At 37.5% G+C, this 18,302-nt stretch overlaps 1 protein-coding gene across 6 annotated transcripts in view; it reads left to right on the plus strand.

The window, feature by feature from the left end:
• Positions 1 to 17,284, plus strand: part of LOC136849789 (early endosome antigen 1-like) — a 51,594-nt gene extending 34,310 nt beyond the window's left edge. For all 6 annotated transcript variants that reach the window (XM_067123192.1, XM_067123194.1, XM_067123197.1 and 3 more), the window contains 3 exons: positions 7,760 to 7,879; positions 9,268 to 9,435; positions 10,487 to 17,284. In XM_067123192.1, coding sequence (XP_066979293.1) covers positions 7,760 to 7,879; positions 9,268 to 9,435; positions 10,487 to 10,717 — 519 coding nt within the window. In that variant the 3' untranslated portion in view covers positions 10,718 to 17,284. The remainder of the gene's footprint in view (positions 1 to 7,759; positions 7,880 to 9,267; positions 9,436 to 10,486) is intronic.
• Positions 17,285 to 18,302: the final 1,018 nt, after the last annotated feature.

Here is an 18,302-nt window from a genome sequence, read left to right on the forward strand (position 1 = left end):
AACATTTTCAACCGACAGCCCCCTTTCTCCGACTTCTATGTTGCGTCTGGGAAAACAAGGTCCTGCCACTTCACTTCCTAAGTTGGTAACTTCCACCGCCTCCAAGAAAGCAGTAAAAGAGTAGAGGCGTGGTTAAGCCAAGAGGTCCTCGGTAAGTCGCCGCTTAGGCATCTCCTTCAAAGCTGTTGAAAAGAGAAAAACACAGACAGCACAGGAGCCTCCTTCACTGGGATCCGCACTTTCAGCACAGGGGGACTGGGCCCTTTGTGGACCCCTCACAAGACGCATTTCAATCTGAGGTGCCAAGACCTCTTTTCTGCCCTAGATGTAGAACATTTTTCCAGGAACCTCTTCTGCCTAGAGATTGTCAGCTTTATCGATTGGTCACTGGGAGCTGTTTTCAAACAGGTGAGCAGGCTAATTCGAGAAGACGTCTTGAAAAAAATCAGGTTCCTTCTCTTCCTGCACCGATATCGCTATCCATGATGCGGCAGGCTAAATTTCCTCCCTCTCTTTGCTATGGCCAATTTTGAAGAAGAGGGAACTTGTGTCAGTTCTTTTCATAAGGCTGTGATCCCTTCGCAGAGAACGGCTTTGATGTTCAGCAGACCTTTGACAAGAAGGGCTCTTCCCAGAAGCAGTGTGAAAAGACGTCCTGTCAGCCATGTGGATAAGATGGGCCGCCACACATCCTGTCTATGTTCTCCACCAGGACCCGAGGCCTGCTCCCGCCTCCTTTGACCAAGATGGTATCTCCCTTCAACAGGCATCCGTTTGTAACCCAGGTCCAAACTTTACCAAGGTCCCGCCATAACTCCAGGGGTCACAAGTTCTCTCAGCCACAATGTCATACCAGTAGCAGGGATCCTTGTCTCCATGCGCCGGTAGGGGCCAGACTCAGCCTCTTTGGGAGGAAATGGAGAGACAGAGGCAGATCAGTGGGTGTGCAGTGCTCCAGCCAGGCTACCGCCTGTTGCTCGCCCAACCTCTCCTCCTCTCCACTCCACCTCCCATTTCCTTTGATACATACCTGGCAAGAGGCTCAGCTGCTTTTCGCCCTAGAGACAGTAGTCCGGTCTCTTAGGGAAAGCGGCCATCGAAGTAGTGGTGGACGTGTCAACCCCAGGTTTTGCCAACCGCCTGTTTGTAGTCCCCTGTCATCAGGGGGGTTGGAGGCCAGTTCTGGCTTAGTGTTTCACTATGTACTTAGTGAAAACCAAGTTCTCCCAGAGATGAAAACGGTAGAACTGCCCAGTTCTTCAGGCACTAACTGGGGATTGATGGTGACCTGACATGAAGATGCCTACTTCCACATTCCAGTACACGGACTCAGAGGTAGCTTGCTTTGTTTTAAGGACAGAGTTTACCAGTCCTGGGCCCCTCTTGGCCTGTCAGACAGCTCCCCTGGGTGTTCACTACAGGATTCGCCCGACAGGTCATTATCCACACCTGAGGGAGTTCGGATTCTCCTTGTACCTAGATCGACCACTGTCTGGCTCATCATCAAGGGACCCGCTGAGGACCTTCACAGAACCCTAAGGTTAGCTCGACTTAGGGGATTCTGATAAACACGGAAAAGTCGAGCTTAGTTCTTTCACAGAGGATTCTTTATTTGGGATGACTCTGGGACAGTCTAGCTTTGGCTTTTTGTCTCCCAAAAGGGCCCTCCTGCTTTTCAGACGTGGAGAAGTTTTCTCCTGGACAGTTGCTCCACCCCAGTGGATGGCTCCCTGGGAACTCTGTCGCCAGCGGAGCAATTTGTATAGGTTAGCATCTGCACATGAGACCCCCACAGTTTTTCCTCAGGGACTCTTGGGGGCAGAAGGAACCAAACGGACTCCACTTGTCTTCAACATTCCCTATGACGCAAGGGGCATCTTTTCTGGTGGAGGTCGCCGGAAAGGTTTTTCGAGGGTCTGGATTCTCTCCCAAGACAACCATCCCTGCAGATGTTCTCTGATCAGACGCCCAATGTTGGTGGGGAGCACATCTAGCCAACCTCAGGACGCCAGGAGTTTGTTTCGGACGAACAGAAGAAGTTCCACATCAATGTCAAGGAACTGTTGGCCATTCACCTCGGCCTCCAGGAAATTTTTGACCCACGCCTCAGGCCACAGCAGCTGTTCACGACAACCTCGATCGGCTCTAGCCTACATCCGAAACACAGGGAGGTACCCATTCCTTCAGCCTCTGTTCAAAGCTGAGGGACCTCTTCTGTGGGCTAATGACAGCAAACAGGTGGCCCTGTTCTCGGTTTGCAGGGGAAACTGAACGTCCTGGCGACCAACTCAGCCGCCGGAAACCAGACTCCCTCACGGAGGACCTGCACCCGCAAGTGCCTAGACTGTGGGAACTGGTGGGGCACCTCCACAACAGATCTCGCCACCTCCAAGAACCATCGCCTCCCAGTGTTCTGCTCACCAGTTCCAGACCCACTGACTCACTTTGGACGCCATGCGCTCCTAGGACTGACGAACCGTTTGCCCATGCCTTCCTCTCCCTTTCGGCTCATCAGGCAAGTGATAAACAAAGTGAAATTCCACAGCAGGGTCGAGCTGGATCCTCTGTCTCCGCTCTGGCCAGGAAGGCGGCTCGGACCTGCTAGATCTCCTGGATAGACTTCCCGAGGCTTCTCCTCAAAAGAAGTCTTCTCATACAACCCCACCAATGAAGTTCCACTAGATTGTTCATCCTCGCTCTGACAGGTTTCAGACTGTCAGTGGTTTCATCAGAGCGCGAGGTTTTTCAAGAAAGGCTGTAGAGGCTATTATGAGGTGCAGAAGGGACTCCTCGAGTTAAAATTATGTCAATCCCAAGTAGACAGTCTTCAGGAACTGTTGGAGAAAAATAGTATCTCTCCTCTTTCTTCACTGCCTATAACTCAATCTCACATTTTTTCATTTACTTGAGGGATTCAAGAAAATTGATGCCATCAACCATCAAGGGCTGCTAGAGCCATGCTGTCCCTCCATTTTCTACCATAGGGTTAGGGACTTATCAACAACTGAGACTTGTCAGACCTCCTCAAGTCCTTAGACACAGCTAAGGCCCCAAAACCTGCTCCCTTGCCTGGAATTTAGATGTAGTTTTGAGGTGGAGCCATGTCTCCAATGAACCTTGAAGGTCTTTTCTTAGAGACCCCACTAAGAAATCCCTTTTCTGTTACTTCTTTAGCAACGCAAAAGAGGGTTAGTGAAATACAAGCCATTGACAAGAAGCGGGGTTTTTCACACAGTAATGCTGTTTGCCTGCTCACCTTGAATTTTCTAGCCAAGAACGAGTCTCCTTCCAACCCGTGGCCCGGTCTCACCATTCAGAACCTCCATGGTCTGGGCCCTCAAGAATTGAGGCTTCTTTGTGCCCCCTGGCAGAGCTATCAAAACTACTTTGGCCAGAACGGCCAGCACAGAGGACGTTCCTCTAACCTGTGGTGTTCAGTGAAAGATCCAACCAGACTTTATCCAAGAATGCCTTGGCTTTCTTCGCAAGTGAACTCATCTTAGAGGCCACGGGCACATCAACGAAGAGGACGACGCCCTAGTCAAGTCTCACATTCACGGCGCGCCACAGCAACTCTCAGTGGCCTTTCGTCACACAAGTCACTTTCGCAGATCACAGGAGCACCTTCTGAGGTCGGGAAGTCGTGTTTGGCGCCTCACCACCTTAGGGAGGTTGAAGCTTGCGCATCAGGACCTTGTTTTGCTAGGTCCCGTGATCGGCAGTAGTTTGGTTTTTTGGGAACACACTAGGGTAGAATCTTATCTTCCTCCCTGTGGTTTTATGGTTGTTGAGTTAATGGGGAAGCCAGGGTGCTCATTCACCTGAGCACCCTCCATCAGTTGCTGAGTTGAGGGTATAGGGAAGGGACACATTTAACTATTTTTAGGTTAGGGCGTGTGAGACCTTTTCAGTCTGGTTGTTTTCCAACTGCTCAGGGCAAGAGCAAAAGGAAGTCACCCCTTGTCTCAGTCAGTGGTGTACTTCCTGACTGTTTGGGCTTGTTATGGAGCAGAGTGGCTAGAAGTGCTTACGCCTGCTCCCTGGGTGGCAGGTAATGGAGTCAACCAGCAGCAGTACCTCCCGCAAAGCCCATCTACCAGGCAAGGTGACCTCCTGCCCTTTGTTGGTATGGATCCTTAAGATACCCATGGTTAGAGTTTTTCCTTTTCTTTTTTTTTGTGTGTGTGTAAACTTTCAACTGGTACCTCATCCCCTGCCCTTCCACCTAAATGTGGAATCAGCTTACAGTGTTTTTGGTGTCATTATAATGAAATGACATTTTTATGATAAAATGATGTTTCATTATACTTAACAAAAACACTGTAACGCAAAGGTCTCCTCCTCCTCCCCAGGGGAGACGTTATCTCAGGTTTTCACTAATTGTATACCGAGAATGAAAACTGACCTGGGTTTATGGGTGTCTCCCGACACGCTACCCTGCACCGGCATCCGTGGGGTTGGGTCTCCGCCAATTGTATCAGCTGTTTCAAACAAAGTTTGAAAATTATATCTCGACGTCGATTTTAGAGAGATAAAGCTTTTACAGTGTTTTGGTAAGTATAATGGAACATCATTTTATCATAAAATGTTATTATGATTATTAACCCCTAACGCCGACTGACGTAATTACACGCTGACTCAAAAATTGTCTGTTGCGCCGAGGGACGCATCAGGTCGATCACTTAAAATTTCAACATTTGGTCAATCTCGACTGACTGAAAATGGTCGAAAAAACACAATTGTAGGCTAAACTCTTACATTCTAGTAATATTCAATCATTTACCTTCATTTTGCAACATATTGAAGTTCTAGCACAATATTTCGATTTATGTGAATTTTGAAAAAACTTTCCTTACGCCCACAATTGGTAACTCAGCCGAAAATTTCAGAAATTCTTTCATCATTTTGTCGTAATTTTTGCACTGTTTTTATATTAACCGTTACATAAGTTTTATGTATGAAAATGTGCGCAATTTCGCAAAATACAACAAAATACAACCTATGAAGTTGTAGCTTTTATCAGTTTGGAAATATTTTCATATAAACCACGATAACTTTGCCAAAATTTCAACCTGCGGTCAACTTTGACTCGACCGAAATGGTCACAAACGCAATTGTAAGCTAAAAAACCTACATTCTAGTAATATTCAATCATTTACCTTCATTTTGCAACAAATTGAGTCTCTAGCACAATATTTCGATTTATAGAATTTTAAAAAAAACTTTTCCAGACCGCTTGTTGTAGTTCTTTCGTCAGGTTGTCGTAAATGTTTCTATATTTTATATTAGTCGTTACATAAAGTTTTATATGTGGAAATGTGCGCAATTTGTGTACAATACAACATAGTAATAACTCATGGTTTGCTGGCACTTTATCAGTTTGAAATATTTTCATATAAATCACGATAACTGCCAAAAATTTCAACAACCGGTCAATTTTAACTTTCGACCAAAATGGTAAAAAAACACAATTACAAGCTAAAACTCTTACATTCTAGCAATATTCAATCATGTACCTTCATTTCGCAACAAACTGAAGTCTCTTGCATAATATTTCGATTTATGGTGAATTTCTGAAAAAAAAACTTTTTCCTTACGTTTATAGCATGTAACCCGGCTAACATCTCAGAAATTCTTTTGCCACGTTGTCGTATGTTTGCATCGTTTTACATGAGTCGTTACATAAACTTTTATATATGAAAATGTGCGCATTTCATGTAGAATACAACAGAAAATAGGTCATGATTGTAGCTTTTATTAGTTTTGAAATATTTTCACATAAATCACGATAACTGCAAAATTTCAACCTTCGGTCAACTTTAACTCGACCGAAATGGTCGAAAATGAAATTGAAAATAAAACTCTTACATTCTAGTAATATTCAATCATTTACTTTTCATTTTGCAATAAATTGAAGTCTCTAGAACAATATTTCGATTTATGGTGAATTTTGAAAAAAACATTTTCCTTACGTCCTGCAACTCGGCCAAACATCTCAGAAATTTTTCGTCACGTTGTCGAATGTTTGCACCGCTTTTATATTAGTCATTACATAAACTTTTTATATGAAAATGTGTGCAATTTCATGTACAATACAACAGAAAATAACTCATGGTTGTAGCTTTTATCAGTTTTGAAATATTTTCATATAAATCACGATAAATAGAAAAAATTCAACTTTCGGTCAACTTTAACTTGACCGAAATGGTCGAAAACTGCAATTGTAAGCTAAAACACTTACAGTCTAGTAATATTCAATCAATTAGCTTCATTTTTCAACAAACAGGAAGTTTCTAGCACAGTATTTCGATTTATGGTGAATTTTTGGAAAAAACTTGTTTTTACATCCACGCGTTACGAATTCATGCATCATTTTGTGATAATATTTTCTCTGTGTTGCTTTAATCGTTTTACAATTTGTTATATACCAAAATCATTGCAATTTAGTGTACAATACAAAGAAAAATAAATAACACGTTAGCTTTAACTGTTTTGCTCACAGTGCGATTTGTATAAAATTATATATGAAAATTTTTTTTTACTGTCATATATTTCAATATTTATATATGATAATGATATTTTTTTCATTTCTGATGGTTGCATACTAAACTCAGGCAATGAAAAAAAGACAAAATGAACTCTTAATCTTAAAAACTAAGTGCTGTGATTTAAAAAAACTTTTTTCCGCTTCGGCACTAACTCCCGAACGCCGCCGGCATATGGGAGACGTTTTTGTAAATAGAGGCTCGGCGTTAGAGGGTTATAGGCTTAAAACCAATGAAGGTAATAGAACATTACTCTGTAAAACTTAATACAAAATAAGATGAAACAGGATGGGCGTGTGGGATTTAGATTAAAAAATCTGGGCACTGGGGATAATGAAGGTCCAGGTTCAGTAAAAAAAAAAAAAATCAACATTACCTCCATTGTTGGTGACCTAAAAAAAACTGTGAATGAAGTAGTATAGTATATATCCCTAGTTACCTAATATGCATTTTAAGATCCTTATGGTTAATCAAGTTGAAGGCTGTACTAAAATCAGTTTGAATAAGCCCAGACTCTTATCCATTGTCAAGATTGTCTGGGATGTAAATAGTAGCCCCTATCAGATGCTTAGGCCTTGTGATAATTGGCAAAATCTGGTAAGTAACAAAGGCCCTGTAGTTTAGCTTTCACTTGGATATTCAAGGTATCCAACAGCTAACAGTAATGCCTTATAATTTCTAGCTGAAGATGTGCTATATTTTACACCTATCCTTCTGTTGAAGAGATTTATCTATAAAATGCACCACTTCTCAAAAGGTAGCGTAGCAAGTAATCACCATCATAATGTAACTGATAAGCATTAAAAGATGAGGGGTTACCTGCTTGAATGTAAAAGGGTGTCACATATGCTAAGTTATTTTTTTTTTTTTTTTAAAGAAGCAACATTTAATATCAAGGGACAGACTTACATAAGATCATCTTAGAGACCTTAGAAATTATGGGCTGTGTATTTAGATCACCACTTTTGGACCCTTTGCAACAGGCACCATATTACATAATTTTCACTCATAAAAAAATACTGTTTAGTATTTTTAGTGGTTTACGTATTTTAGCTGTTTACAATTCATCACGGTTTACAGTTTGATCTTCCTTTGTATTGGATACCAGATATTTTTGTAATTTTTATTTCTTTTATTTGGTTTTATCATCTTTTTTTATCTTTTCTGATGAAATTGTCATTATACTTTTTAACAGTTTCCATTTATTTTTTCAGGTAGCTAGTTTAAACAAACAGCTTGAAATTCATTATCAAAAAGTTGGAGAGTTAGAAGGACGAGTGGCAGGCCTTGAAGCAGAGGTTGCAGGATTAGCTGGAGAAAAGCTGGAATTGGAGGTAATTATAATTCTTCATAAGTATCTTTTACCCATTATTGATCGTTTTCTCTTATGGAAAATGTAGCAACTGAGGACTGATGAGCAACTCCTGTTTGTCACTGTAGAAAACTTGTGTAGATGATCTTTTAAAAGTTAGGATAACCCAAGCCACAGGTGTAAACCCATTGATTTTGTTATACATATAGTATGTATTTTAGTATACAGTACCTAGTGTGAATATATTTGTCAGTGCATTGTTTTCTGTCTTCAGAGTTTGTCTCAGTTGAAGATAAAATTAAAAACTAAGTGTTTGTTAGGCATTAAATATCACATGTTTATAAATTAGTGTTATTATTTTTGGAACTGATATTATTAAGATGAAAACATTTCCATTGTGTTTGAATTGGGAGAAGAGTAGCCATAAAGCAGCACAGTTTGGCTTCATATAACACCACAGATTTTAAGACAGTGTTTCAGATTTTTATGATCCTATAATAGAGATTCCTTGGAGCCCCTAGCTGTAGTTATATTTGCTTTTTTGTGTTAGTTGCTTGTAGTTGTCTCTTAATAGTTAAACATATAATTTTCAAAGGCATTTAGAACTCATATCCTTGAAAGGCATAAGACATTGAAAAGATGAGGTAACCTTCTCACGTTAATAAAAAAAAATGCTTTTAGAAGCTTCCCTGAAACTTAAGGTGGCTTTTACTAATAGGAAACATATCTCAATATTCATTTCTGCTAGTTATACAAAATCCCCATTATGCTTGCCTAGAATCTTGCAAGACCAATTTTATTTGGTTTTTTAAGGTAATCCTCTTGTAGTATCAACTTTTGAATAGGAATGCAAATGGATGGATTAGCAAACAAATTCATGTGGTTGCTGTTTTGGTGATAAATATTACTTCAATATATGTAGTTGTGTAAATTCTGCTTACACTTTTTACACTTTCCCCATGTATAAATTTACTAGTCAACACGAGAAATGCTCCTGTAAACAAACATCCAAATGAATGGAAGTACTGTACTGTAGTGTTAGCCCAGTACATGTTCTCTTAGCCAAATTGACAAAATGGGATCAAAATCCATTACCTGGAGCTCTCCCTATATGACATGAGTGAGGAAAAGGAATATGAAAGATTTTATTCACAAAAGTACATTGATGTATTTTTGAAGTTGGATAGCTAGCCATTTATGTACAGTAGTTGAGCTTTTGGTGTTATACCAAGCAACTTATTGTATTCTGCTAAAAGGAACAATTCCAGTTTTTAGATAACCTCCTTTCGTTTCCTTCATGAAACTCATGGTAAGTCAGCTTATTTTTTAGATTAGTAATGCAAAAACATTTTTAAAATTTTATAAAATATTTCAGTATGTGAATGTTAATCAGGAGTATAAAACCTGCAGGTACGTGTTGAAGCCTCTGTAGAGGAACAGAAAGGTCTGGTTGAACGCTGTGTGACGGCAGAATCAGAAGTAGAGCGTCTTCAGGGTCACCTCACGCAACTAAGACGAAAACTTGATGATTCTACAGCAGCGCTTCAGGAGTTAGGAAGAGAAAATCAGAATTTACAGGTTCGGAAATTAATTAATTTTTGTAAAAGTTTGCCAAATTACTATTGTAGTTTTCAGTCCCATCAGCCCCATGATGTAGTTAGGTGGCATTAGAAAGCAGTTACCTAAATATGACTTTCAGTATTTGGATACGCTGTATGTAATGGCACTACTTAAATTAGTTTGGAATTTTCCCCCTTTTTTTCTTGCTCCATTTTTCACTGCTCACAGTGTCCAGTCCAGTCTTCAGGTAAACTAAGCGGAAACTAGAATATGATTTTCACTACTTATGGATCATGGAAAGTGAAGTTGGAATGCGTAACATAGCTTTCATTTTAATTCTTTGTTAATAACCATTTGGGTTCCTAAATGAACGTATCTTATTTTTTCATTTTAATTCTTTGTTAATAACCGTTTGGGTTCCTAAATGAACGTATCTTATTTTGAATAATATTGATTGTCATGAAAGTAATCATAACAGTCACATGTATAATATAAATAAATTTCTGCCTCACATTGGGATCAAACCGAAGACAGTAAATGGTAATTATAAAAGTCTTTCTTTGAAAATGATGTCTGTCAGAATCGTAAGGTAATAATGCCTGTCATTTCTTTAACACAACCCCAGTTTGTAAAAAATACCAGCCAGTCACCCAGAGGGTAATTAAATGCAGCAGCATTAGTAGTACAAAGTAAGATTCAAGTCAGTCTGTTATTTGCTATTTGAAAAAAGTGCTTGTACTTGCATATGAGTACTTCCTAATATATGTTCAATTTTTTGTTTACAAACTAAAATTCCGTTGTTGCACAGCAACCCCACCTCCTGACCCCATACTTGGAAACTGCCTTGCAGCGAAGCAAAGGATCAAAGGACGATGAAGAATGTTGGCTTATTAACACTTCCTCTCATGATTCAGACTAATCAGAGCACTCATTAAGTGTTCTGAGTGGTCTGTTTACCAACTGGGTGGCATATTAGGCTGCTGTAAAGGAATGGTCTTTATGCTTGGGAAAGCTTATTTTTTCTTGTGAATGTGAACTTTTATACATGATTTCACCTTTTTATCAACAGATGGAAACAACAAAGTTAGCAGGTAGAAAGTGGGCGGATGATTCTGAAGCTCTAAACTGCCGGGACTGCAATAAAACTTTTTCTATGACTATACGACGTCATCACTGTAGAAACTGTGGTCAGATATTCTGCAATGATTGTTCAAGTAAACAGGCTCCTTTGGAAGCCAATAAAAAGTCTGTAAGAGTGTGTAATCAGTGTTACAATGAGTTGACTTCTAAAATATTGTAAAATTGTATATTTTAATCCACAGCTTTATTAAAATGTATTTGAAGCGCATGAAATATTGATTGTTCATGTGCTGGCTGTGTTGTGAAGGTCACAATTTAATGCCGTGCTCTGTTGTGTAATGTAAAAATAAGGTACATTATATTCGTGTCTAATGAGATGCATCTTTATCCAAAATGGTGTGTTATATATTACTGAACTATATTAACATTACTGATGTGCTTTCAGGGCACAACTTTTACGTACTAAATTTTTGTGCCTTCACTTATGTAGTATCCATCAGAATTAAAGTCCATCATTACTAGGATTTTTAGAATGGAAACAATGGTCCATAGGTGATGGTGTTACACAAACGAGGTTGAAGTCAGTCTTTTAAGATTTACCTTCAAATTGATAAATTAAGTACAATTAGCTATCATTGCTTGCCAACTACAACCAGTTCAAACTTCTTTGTTATAAAAGCATGTAGATGTATATAGCCTTGGCTTGATTCACATAATTATTAGGAGTAAGCAGATAAGCAGTACTATACGTGGATTATTAACAAAAACATTTTTAATAGTGGAACCTCTGAGTTTCAACCATACTAAAAAAGTTACTCCCATATTTGTTGTAATTGATTTATAACTGACATTGAGAATTGCCTATCTGTGTTTTGTTAAAAGAATACCAAAGGTGTTAATGACTGATTATGAATATAACTTCTTAATATGTATTGTGTTTTCACATAGGGCAGAGAATCATTCAACTTAGGGCTGATTGATTTCAAAGTCATTTTATTTTGATGTCAGTGGTCCATGTGGAATCCATATTTCCTAGAGGTTTCTATCAGTTGCATATCATTTCAACAGGTTAGCAATTGGATATCTCTCAGAGTTCTGAGATGATAATATAACATTTTATTTGAAGGTAGGAATGACAAATAGGAACCAAATGTTGTTAGTCATTATTAGGTGCAGTTACTAGACAGTGCTATTCATTAGCTCATGCATAGGAGACTTCTTGCCATATTTTCCAGTATTTCATTTTTGTTCCTATGTAAATACAAACCATTACTTTTTTTTTTTAGTATTCCTCAGTGAGCTGTAATTGGTTGCTGAAAATTGGGAACAAGGTATGATTTCTTGGGGGATGCCTGAGACCAGGATTTTACACTCAAGACTTTCTTCTTGCTAGCCTTGACCTTGACTGAGCATACTGGCAAGTTGCATTGGCTTTTTTTTTTTTTTTTTTTTTTTTTTTTTTTTTTCATCTTATCTGGCACTTGGAAGGTTGGGAATCTTTGTCTTTCTCATTCTTTACTGAGTTTGGGGCAGAGACAAAACCAAAACCAGTTAGTCCCTGATAAGATACAAGAGTTTCTCCGTTCACTTTCTCCGGAAGTATATGGGGTGATCTGGACCAGATGCTTTCATACCAGGTGTAAGCTGCAAGATACCACCCAAGAAGGACCAAACCTCATAGCCCAGAGTGTCAGTAAGCTATAATCCGACAAGCTTACAACTACTCGGCAAAATGGACAGTTGTACAATTTGGGTGAGGACTGACAAAGTTAAGGGTGTAAGGACCATCCCTTGCATTGTAGAGCAGCTTTTTGGTAGCACAGATAATAAGGCAAGTGTGTGGAGATGTCAGACCACCCTTACCTCGTCCTAAGAGACATAGAAGTCCCTTCATACCTTCACTTCGAGACCTGTGGTGGCAGCTCAGCAGGTTGTGTAGTCACCCAAGCAGCTCTCAGACAGAAAAGCATCTGTATTAAGGTACTTGGAGGGCATAAGGCTAGAGTTAGGTTAAACGGTGGAATGTTTGGCTCTCCCGTGTCTTTCTTTTCCTTCCTCTGCAAGACAGCGGCTTGGGTTGAATACACTGTGTAATGAGTACAGATGCAGGTAAGCTACACATTTGAGGATCCGGTCTTAGAGCTTTGGTTTATATTATTTGACACCCTCTGCATTCTTTTAACAAAAGGGCTAGAGCTGTACAAGTGCTTTCAAAGTTATGATGGTCCATTGTATGATACTTTTAATTTTACAATGGCGATAGCAATAATTCACATTCAGCAGAAACCATATCCCAAATTTTTAATTCCATTTTTTTCTCAGGCGAGCAATAAGCTGTGCAATACTCTCCTGTGAATGATGGGCACCTGACAGCAGCAGCGCTCCTCACCTCACAGTCTGCCCCGCAGTCACTATTGTATACAACTAGTACTCTAGAAGGTTGTTGGTTGCTACTGTTTTTTAGGGTATCCTCCTGAGTCTGAATACTGTTTAGAAGATGAAGGCCATTAATCTTCCAGAGAAATTGCCATGCATGAAGGCAGGGATCAATGATGACCATCTTCATCATCTTAAAGGATAAAATGCATATTAGTGATGCTGTGAAATCTTATGCATCTGCCAGATATGTTGTCATTTTAAAGAAAAGAGCTGTGCCAATTACTTTGACAAAAATTACTTACGTGGAAGTTAATGGTGAATACCTCTATAACTGTTCTGTTTTTCACCTCCAGTACATGGGATATTCAACACTTTATTATAAAATAGACTTCATGTTAATGATTTTGCCCAACTATAAGCCAGTGTAACAAGCCTCCCACATAACAGTGTCTTATCGTAATAACATCTCAACCACCCCGTGGTCCTCAATGTTGAAGGGCAAAGTGTTCAGTAGCAGCAGGTGATTTAGGTATTATTGGTTAACCACCTTGTTAGCATGTTTCAGTGACTCATGCCAGTTTGTGCTGAGGAATACTCCCACATAAAGGCTCTGGTTTTTATTCCTAGAATATAAACAAATTGATTTAAAAATCTGTGATTTTTTTTTACCCATATTAGTTCCAATAATGCAGTTTTGATTATTTGACTCCTTTTTTATTTGGCGTAATGCAATGAACTTTTCCTTTGAGGATTAATCTTCACAGTAGTATTGAAATACTGTGGCATTGATTCTTCAGATAGGTTGTCATTTAGAGATCTTTGCCAAGAAGTTGTATTTACAATGTGGTCATACAAATTAAGTTCTCTTTATGACACTTTTTGCTTATGAAATGGTGGCAAAAATAATTCAGGATTAAGAGCTTCTTGAAAATCATTGTATCTGACCCTAGCTAAACTAATGGATCATAAAGTTTAAATAAAACAAATATGCAATATTTTCAAAATCACACATGAAGTCTGTCACACCTTTACATATTATCCCTTAAATTACTTTGAGAGAATCTAAAAACGTTTCAATCAGTTGTGGAGTTGGTCACTTCATTGTGTTTGGATATTTAGTGAGTTTCATTCAGTTTTGGAGATGCATTGATTTTAAAGGTGCTGGTAATGAAATTTGAAATAATTAACTTTTGCACAAGGATTTCATTATATTGGATTGGCAAAAGTTTTTTACAACACTGTGTCAGCTTAAACCTTTCAGTACAGTACTGTGTTTTTCTGATTGGTTGAGAGCAAATCAGTTTAAATTTTCATTTTATGTTAGAAAATATATACTGTTGAATTTATTATTTTTGATTGATTTTAAGTAAAAATAAATTATGGCAGTACTTATAAATTTTAAGTAAATTTAAACAACTATTTTCAGGAACAGTATTGACTGAGGATTTAGTGTGTTTAAAGAAATCAGTGTAGATATTTTAGTAGGTTGAATTATGGTCATTTACTAGATTACTTCACATACTTATTCCATGTCATGGCTATATTCACTTAAAACTTGCAAGCTGCCTTTGTGTAATCAATGACTTAAATTTGGCGCTCTTCATGCAAAAATTAACTAATAGCTGTGGAACACAGATGACATTTCAGAATTCTGAACTCTCAGATGGATGACCATATAGTAATTTGTAGTATGATTTGTTTCTTAAGGTCAGATAATGTAGTTTGAAGAGTATTAATACATATAGGATACAATTTTTAGCATGAAAATTGTAGTTATTTTTCATGTTGCAGGCTGTTCTTTGTTGAAGTTTTATTTAAAAGGCTTGTCTTCATAGGTGAGGCACTTTAACCGATGGGGTTATTCAGCATCTTGATATAAATGGATTTAAGTACTGCACGTGGATTTTGTAAATAAGATATATTATATATAGTGCATTTTAAGTGGATGCTTTAAATGCAACAAACTGATCATGTAAAATAACAGAAGTAGCACAGAATGTCTCATTTACCAAAGAGGTAGTAAGAAATGTCTATCAAAAAAGTGCAGCTTTAAGAAAACTACATGACCCAAGTATTACTTCCAAATGACTTCAATTACATGACCTGACAGCCCCTTCCAAATTAAACTTTTTCCTTTTTTTCACTTTTTAAAGTATCAAATAACATTAAACATTTCTAATCTAGGAAATTTTGATTTTCAGATTATATAGATATTAATTCTCCTGTCAGTGAAACCATCTCATTTTTCAATTTTTTACTTGTAAAACATGACGACAAATTGCCAAGCATGTTTTTTCCAAGTTTAAGTTGACATGCCAAAGTGATAACTTTTACTGCCTTTACAGTGAAGCATTCTGCAATGTTACAGTACTTGGATTTTCAACCAAAGCTTCATGGCAGTTTAATGCGGGTTTAAAAGTACCTAGGTTCTGTATAAAAAAAACTCAAACGATTGCTGGCATACACTTTTTCATTTAATCAAAAATAAGCACTGAAAAAGACTTACTTTGATTTATTTAATTTATGAAAGTGTGTTGAAAAAATATCTGTTGAGCAGACTTAATACTGAATTGTTACTGTGCTGTTGGGGTTAGGGAAAGTAGTCGATATTATGTTATCAGACACTAAGAAAGGCTTAAAAAATGTACTTTCAGGTTAGTCTATAGGATATAGATGTATAAGCTTGCACATCCACACTCCTCAAATGATTATGAAACTGGCTTTGCTGTTTGGCTTATGTTCTTGTCTTTACATACCTGCTTCATGTTCTTTTCACAACTTGGATGTTTGTGGGAGCATACATTTGTTTCAAGTCACTATTTAAAAATGCATCTCTTGGAAGTAATTTTAAGAAGTTTTCTGTGAGGCACCTTTGTTATACTAAACATATTGTGACCTAAGCATATCAGCCTTTGTTAGGCCAAATCCTGGTGCAGGTAAAATGAGGTATCTTATTATCTGCATCTGGTTCACAAAACATGCCATTGACAAAGTGTTGAGTTTATGTAAGGCAGTGTTGTTTTGTATAAAATTGTATTATTAGCTTGGAGGTTTCAGAGTTATTGGTAAGCAATGGATTGGAAGTATCAAAGTGAATTTGGTAAGTAGTGGGCTTATTTGCAATTGGAGTATCTTCCTTGACAAACTTTTGATTTATCTCATACACAAAGGCTGTCACTAGACCATTGAGCTGTTGATACTGTATTGGTTGTTGTTATATAGCAAAGTAAATGAGTTAAATCAAAAGGATGGTAAGTAATGGTTTAAATGTAGTAATCATTTATAAAAGTTTTTAAAGTATGAATTTTATATTCAAGGTATTAGATATGGTAGCAGAAATGTTTAGCACCATAAAAACTTTTCATATGAAATTTTTTTGTATTGTTGATCTCATCTGAAAACTTTACCAATATATCAGTATATGTTGTTACTGAGAGATGATTGAAATTATTAATGATCCAGGTTATGAATATACTGCAGCTTGCAGTTGTGCATAATTTCAGACTTTTACAATTTTCCTAGGTACAGCTTTTTTATATTTAGGGTATAATTTAACCCCTTGGGCATACTTTGTAAACTCTGTTCTCGCAATACTAGCTTCCTAAGGTGACATAAAACTAAAAAGTTTTGGATAATTTTTACCAAAGCCGTCACACCTCTAATTATTTGTTTGCAGTATTTTGCGGTGCTAATATTTCATATTACATGTCATCAAAGTTTTCATCTTTGTACCAATACATACATGAAAAACTTCATAATAAAAATGGCACATGACAAAGCAACAGGAGGAAGGTGCCATATGAAATGGTAGAGCATGGTCTGGGCATGCATAGTTGGCTCGACGTCTTTCAGGATCCAGCAAGTTGTACTACGGCTAGGAGAGCTACTGCACAGAATAAGGCTATGTTTGGTTAATGGTTTCATAGTGATCAAATAACTTTTCAGAAGCGTTTTCTTCCTCCAGCTGGATTTTGATTGTGAGGCAACTGAAAGCAATAGGCCTTTCGATATTGCACTTCTTGTTTCCAAGTTTTTTCTCCAAACAAAATTTTCAAATATCCCTCAGAATAATGCTGACACTATTCCTCCTTCCCATGTCTTTTAGATTATTTTGGATTTGTAAGATAATACAAAATCCATGAAAATTTTGACGTTAGTTGAAACCCACGTTAAGGTTTGATCTGCAAACTCACTGAAAACAAGTTTGCTGCTATTCTCTTCTTGGTTAGTTATAAAAAGCAGATATTTTTCACACATTGCTTTGACTATATTTCTTAGTGTCAATCTTGGACATTGATAAGAGACTGTAAATACATACAAATAATAGTTATAAAATTAAAGGCAAACCTGAGACACCAGTTTCATGCTTCAGTCTATATATCAAACAGACTCAGCATCCTTTATCAAGTTAATGTGAACTGTTGAAGTTTACTGTTATTTTCTGACTAGGACTTCATCTGTACACCATACTTTACTGCTTTAGCCCAAACTGCAGGGAATATTGTATGACAAAAATTAACAATGCTGATATTGTTAGAAACACATTTAATTGACTGCAATAATATAAGGTTAACTGTTAGCATGTCCCCAGCCCTGCAGGTTTGCAATATTCATTCCATGGTCTGTTTAAATTACTGTACTTGATGATAAGAAGAGGGAGAGATTTGAAGCACAAAAAAAAAAAAAACAGTTAATACATTAAAAGGGACAGCAAAAGTTTTTTTTACCACTTGAGGTTGTATTTTTATATTTCCCTATTTACTTACTAATATGTACTGGATGAAGTTCTGATGATGTAATACGTTGTGTCTGTTGACAGTCAGGCGTGACTGTTGATAGCAGTCATCATCACCAGGGGCAAAACAGCAGTAATAATGAAAAAATATAAAGAGTAAAATAGCTTTTCTCTGAAATCCAAAGAAATGTCACCAATAAACTCCAAGAGTCCTGGACAAAGGAAAAAATTTGATTGGCAATATTTTGTTGGAAATGCAAATGTAAATGCATGGACACATTCTTTAAAGTTTCAGAACTTTTCCATTTTGTTTTCAAATTGACAGTTTCTTTGCCCAAGGGGTTTACCTGTCCAAAAATAGGCTTCAGGCTTTGGTTTGCATTTGTTGCCTAATAATGGTAAAGATAATGAAGAGTCTATTTTTATGTATATTATAATGTATATCCAGTATTGTGCAAATAACAATATTGCCAAATAGTAAATGTTTTTATTAATAAATAAAATGTTGAAGTCTACTTTCATTTTCATTACCCTTAGAAATTAATTGGTAAAAGTTTCTACAAAGTTTTTTCCTTATGCCAAATTTAGCAGTTAATTTGCTGGGTATACTTCCAAATCCGTTGAAATGAAAACACTGTAATTTCAAAATAAAAGGACACCCAATACATTTTTTCTATCATTCAAGTGTAGA

Source organism: Macrobrachium rosenbergii, chromosome 21, assembly GCF_040412425.1.
Source record: "Macrobrachium rosenbergii isolate ZJJX-2024 chromosome 21, ASM4041242v1, whole genome shotgun sequence".
Classification (NCBI taxonomy): domain Eukaryota; kingdom Metazoa; phylum Arthropoda; class Malacostraca; order Decapoda; family Palaemonidae; genus Macrobrachium; species Macrobrachium rosenbergii.